The sequence below is a fragment of the Cynocephalus volans genome, chromosome 12 (genome assembly GCF_027409185.1).
Source record: "Cynocephalus volans isolate mCynVol1 chromosome 12, mCynVol1.pri, whole genome shotgun sequence".
Lineage (NCBI taxonomy): Eukaryota > Metazoa > Chordata > Mammalia > Dermoptera > Cynocephalidae > Cynocephalus > Cynocephalus volans.
In genome coordinates this window covers 88120621-88126620 of record NC_084471.1, presented here as the reverse complement: position 1 = coordinate 88126620, position 6000 = coordinate 88120621, and the positions used below count along the sequence as shown (strand labels likewise).

Here is a 6000-nt window from a genome sequence, read left to right as displayed (position 1 = left end):
TGACTGATTAAGGTGAAAGTTGAGAAAGGAAAAGGGATAGAGGAAGACTATTAGGTGACCTGGGGTTTCTGGATGGCATTCACTTAAATATGGAAAAACAGTGGTATAAGAAACTTTGAAAGAAAAATGGTGATGAGTTTCATTTTGAACATTTTGAAAATCAGACACTTGTTGGGCATACCTACACAATAGAAATCAAAGTTTTTACAGTTGATATATATCTGTTCATATTGAAAATTTAATAAATAGAAAATTTTAAAGTTATGTAATGATGAGCAGAGGCCCTAAAGGTATCAAAGCAACAATCTCTTTCAATTACTATTACAGAATATGCACATATAGTAAAATTTTTTGTGTTGAATAGCAGCGATTATTGAATAATCAAGGTGAGTTGCCGTCACTAGAGATACATGCTTCAAGAAAAGTTGAAATCAAATTTCTTTGCAAATTAAGTTTCTCAAGATGAGTAAAATAGTGTAGGCTGTCATCAATTGGAGAAAAGCATAAATTTGTACTTCTTGAGAGCCTCAAATATGTCATAAAGTACTGAAGATGTATGTGATGTATGTGTACATCATTTATCACACACACAGAGAATTTATTGCTAAAAGAGCCCTTTAAATTTGAGACCCAAATTTTACTTTACAGATGAGAAAACTCAGGCATAGATATATATCTTACTACATTTTATGAAAATTGAATATATTCAGTAATTTACAAAATTCCCATTATTCTACTTCTAAAAGGTCTTATCTTTGAGGTGCTGTTTCCCAAGGATGTGTTAGCATACTAACAGTGGTATTAGTTCATTTTCTGTCACTTAGAATATCTGCAAGTGGGTAATTTATAAAGAAACAAAATTTATGTTTTACAGTTTTGGAGACAGGGAAGTACAAGGTCAAGAGGTGCATCTGGTGAGGGCCTTCTTGGTGGGACTCTCTGCAGAGCCCCAGTGTGGTGCAGGGTTTCACATGGCAAGAGGTCTAAGAGCATTTTAATGTGCTCACTTGCTCTCCTTAAAAAGCTAGTGGTGCCAGTCCTGTGATAACCCCTTTATCCATTAACCCATTACTCCATGAATGGATTAATCCACTCATGAGAGCAGAGCCTTCACAATCTAATCACCTCCCAAAGGCCCCACCTTTCAAGTACTGTAGTCGGATTTCCCGTCCTCTTAACACTTACAATGGTGATCAAGCTTCAGTATGATTTTTGGGGGGATATTCAAGCTAGAGTGACAGTGATTTTTATGCTATTTTATGGAGAATCCTGTGATTACACAGAGGGGTCTTAAAGATCAAAGCAAGGAGGGAAGGGAGATTGAGGGGGTAGTGAGCAGTGGAAATTGTGACCTCTTCTTCACCCTGGGCGGATCTGCTTTTATGCATTTCATATACTGGAATTCTGCTTAATTTTTGTTTGTTTGTTTTAAAGCATCCCTCTGCTAAATAAAAGTTTGTGAATCATTATAACTTCATTAGGATATAGGTGCTGTATTAAACAGGGTTTCTCCACAGTTTAGGATCTGGTTCCATCTCGACATTGTCTTCTTCTAATCCATTTCTTTTTAAACATTTGATGTCTTCTGATAAACCTCGTGGACTCTCTTCCCAGAAGAAATGACATAGGCACACAATTTTGCACCAAATTTATCAGGTTCATAAACTTCCTGAAATTCATTTACAGATCCTGGGTTAGTAACACCAAATCTAAAAGCTTTATTTAGAAGACTTCAGAAACTTCTGGTTGTAAAAGAATAAGAATTCAGGATTAATATTAGAGTGCATTTGGAAAAGATGGTTATTTTTTAGTACAATATAACTTATAGGGCCAGTTTTTCCTGCCTGACGAAGAAAACAAAATGTAGCTTCCACCGAACTTCAAGAATTATACATACTTCTCCTGGTCATGCTGTTCTTTTGATTCATTAATTTATTCAACAGATATTTATCCAGAATGGGAAAACACTGCACTAGAGCAAGTGTAAGTGAATGGTTTACAATACTTGCTTTAAGAGCCATCTATTCTTGAAGATATGAGTAATTTTGATACTTAGCAAATTTTACTACTCAACCTCTTTGCACTAATTCTTAACACATATGTGCACGTGTGCACACACATATGCATGCACATGCATACACACATGTATGCAGATGCACACGTGTGCACCCCCCCCCACACACACACATTCTTTACTCTCCACTGGATTAAGTATGCTTTTGACTTACCTGGGGCCGGAACGGGCCTGGATGACTGAGACCTGGGCTGTCCACGCAGCTGCTTCCAGCGGGGCATGTGTTGTATGGTTCAATCAGAGAACAGTAGGGATGTGCAGGGACACAGGGACTCTGGCACCAGGGGCTACGAATGGGGAAAAGGGTTGGTGGGATTTCCTTTCCTCTGTAAAAGAAAAAAGCCCAAATTGAACTCAAAAGGTATTTTACACAGTAGCATCAGTGTTGAAGGTGCAATTAAAGTGAAACACGTTTCAAGACCAAGAGAAAATGGCTTTTCCAGCCTTGTGGGCAGAACTTTTATTATAACATCAGAAACATCTCCCCACAAGTGAACAACAAATCTGAGCCTCTGTCCACAGCCAGCTCTTGATCCAAGATGGAATTCCCAGATGATGCGTCTCTCTCCCCACCTAAGTGCTGATAAAGACACGGAGGTACGTCCACCTCTTCACCTCTCTGCAGCAGGCTCGCCTGTAGTAGCAGTGCCAATGGCAAGGGAAATGTCTCTCCAGGGAGGGGGAGTCTCCTACGGGTCTTATTCAAAATACGTTTTTAACCACTACTGAGTTATTTATTCATCACATATCTGTCACCCAGTCATTCCCACATGCGCAGTTACTAAGTGTGGGAAGGACGCAATAAGACAAACAAAACAACTTTTACCTCGTGAGGAAGACTTCAGGTTGCTCCTTCTGAAATTTTGAGGCATCTTTCTTAGGTTGATCTTGCTTTTCTTTAGTTATTGAAGTTGCAGATGTTGTCCGCTGAAACACGTGCCTTTGGAATGTTGGAGTTACTACTGAGGATCTGTCAAATTCTATGTCAGTCTCTAATTTCTCCCATGCTTGCTTCCAGTGAATAGGAGTGTACCAGGCAACAGCCTAATGAAAAGGATTCATTAATATCAAATATTATTGGGGTTAGATAGATTTTTTTAAATGTCATAGACTTGCTGCAATGAAATTTATTTGCTCACATAAATTTTATTGTGCATATTTGAGGTTTATGACATGCTGTTATGGAATACAGACAGTAAAATGGCTACTATAGTAAAGCAAATTAACATCATCTCACAGTGCTTTTTATTTGGGACAAGAGTAGCTAACATCTAAAAAAAATCCTCAATACAATACAATTTTATTAACTATAGTCTTCATGTTGTACATTCTATCTCTAGACTTGCTTATTCTAATTATCTGCTACTTTGTATCACTTTACCTTTAACTCTCCATTTCTTCCTCCCTCCTTGCCCTTGGTAACCATAGCTTTAATCTCTATCTCTGTATATTTGACCTTTTTTTTTTTTTTAGATTACACATATAAGTGAGACTGTGCTATTTTTCTGTGCCTGGCTTATTTCATTTAGCATAATGTCCTCAAGGTCCATCCATGTTGTGGCAAATGGCAGGATTCCCTTCTTTTTTTAAGGCTTGGTAATATTCTTCTCTGTGTGTGTGTGTGTGCGTGTGCGTGTGTGTGTGTGTACCACATTTTATTATTCATCCATTGATGGACACTTAGATTGTTTCTGTATCTTGGCTCCTGTGAATAATGCTGCAATGAACATGAGAGTATAGATATCTTTAGAAGATGGTGATTTCATCTCCTTTGGACATACACCCAGAAGATAAATTACTGGATCATGTGCTAGTTCTATTTTTAATGTCTTTAGGAAAACTCAATTCTGTTTTTCATAATGGTTGAACCAATCTATCTTCTCACCAACAGTGTGCTAGGGTTCCCTTTTCTCCACACTCTCACCAACATTTGTTATCTCTTGTCTTTTTGATAATAGCTATCCTAATGGGTGTGGGGAGATTTCTCATAGTGGTTTTAATTTGCATTTCCCTGATGATTAGTAATGTTGAGCATCTTTTCATGTATCTTTGGCAATTTTTATATCTTCTCTGAAGAAATGTCTGTTTGGGTGCTTTGCCAATTCCTAATTGGGTTATTTGTTTTCTGCTATCGAGTTGTAAAGTTTCTTTATAAATTCTGATATTAACCCCTTATTAGATTGGATATTAACCCTTATTATTATAAATTTGGGGTATTAACCCTAAATATTTTTTCCCAGTTTGTAGACTGCTGTTGCATTTTGTTGATTGTTCCCTCTGCTGTGCAGAAGCCTTTTAGTTTGATGTAGTTCCATTTATCTATTTTCATTTTTGTAGCCTGGACTTTTGGAGCGATATCCAAAAAATCATTGCCAAGGTCAGTGTCAAGGAGCTTTTTCCCTATGTTCTCTTCTAGGAGTTTTATGGTTTCAGGTCTTACATTTAGGTATTTTACCAATTCTGAGTTGATTTTTGTATATGGTGTAAGATAAGGTACAATATAATTTAAAAATCAAACTGTATAGTGTCACTTAGGTAAGAGGATTAGAGAACCACATGATGAGGATGTAATAAGAGACCCTGGCCCTAGTTTTCAGTTCTGAAAACTGCAAGCTGCAAAATCTCAGACAGGTTAGTTAGTCCCTTATTGTTTTGGATGATGTCCTCATATGTAAAATAGGGAGGGCGGTGGTGGGGAATTGCTTTATAAGGATGCTGTGAAATTAAGTTAAGCTACTAAATTTAATAACTATAAAGAACTGTGCAAAAAGTAATTGTAATACTAAAAAGTAAAACTTTTTAACATTGAAGTCTGTATAAATCCATATAAATTTGTGTCTTATTTGAGATGGGAGAATGGACAGTAGAACTAGAGACATGGAGAAGAAAACTTGCTCTCCAGGCTAGAATCCCAGGCGCGATTATTAGGGGGACCCATGAGACTGAAGCTGGATTTACTTTGGTTTCCTGAATATGTGACATGTGCACAACATATATGTGCAAAAATTATTCAGGAAGATTCTTCACAGGCACAGTTATATCTTTTGTCAACATGAGAAAATTAAGCACCAATGTGTGCCTTAACATTCTAGTCATTCTCATGATCTGTTTTCAGTTTATAAAATTAGACGTTTGGGCTTTTAAGCTGTAACCATGGAAACCCCCCTGCTTGGCCTGACAAATTACGTAGACGTAAAGACAACCCAGGGCAACGTCAGCTAGGCTCGGCCTACAGCAGACAAAGTGAAAGACGAAATCTTTTTTAAAAGTTCATTTTTATGGGTAACAGGCAAGAAAAACCCACCTTTCCTGCAAATCATCAGTTAGGGATCCTTCTTTTTTAGTAGCTTGAACATAACCATTTACACTGAAAATATGTTCATGATCTTTTTAGTGTGATCTCCCTTAATTAGATTGTATGCCTTTCCTAGACCGGTGCAATATTTTATTTCTCCCTCTATTGTAGTGACTTAAAAATATTTGATGACAATGATGATAATGTGATAAAACTTAATCTCACCTCTAGAATGTTGGTAATATGAATCTTGTAGACTTTCTGATAAAATAGAAAATTTAGTTTTGTCATTTTACTAATCATGTGACTTTGAACAAGCCCCATTTTCTTCTCTGTGAAATACTTAAACATTACTGAGAAGTGAGTTAGATAACGCGTCTGTAAAGAACCCTTCAGTGAGCACCTACCGTACAGGAGTGGTCAGTTCCATACCTGGATCTCAAATGCAAAACAATGTACTGGGAAAGTACCAGGCACTGAATAAATATGACGTCTATTTTGGGGGGCATGTAATACAGAGGCTACAAGTCCTCTAGGACAACAATGTGACTGGTGAAAAAATCTAGCCCTGTTTTAAAAATCCATAGACTCAGAATCTTAGGGATTACATTGTACAATCTCTTATTTTACA

The 6000-nt window shown here is 37.1% G+C and overlaps 1 protein-coding gene across 1 annotated transcript in view; it reads right to left on the bottom strand.

Annotated features, from left to right (window-relative positions):
* Positions 1-1567: 1567 nt before the first annotated feature.
* LMNTD1 (lamin tail domain containing 1) overlaps positions 1568-6000 on the bottom strand; it is a 29361-nt gene continuing 24928 nt past the window's right edge. Inside the window, 4 exon segments of the mRNA XM_063115705.1 lie at positions 1568-1689; positions 2229-2282; positions 2285-2400; positions 2901-3118. Coding sequence (XP_062971775.1) covers positions 1568-1689; positions 2229-2282; positions 2285-2400; positions 2901-3118 — 510 coding nt within the window.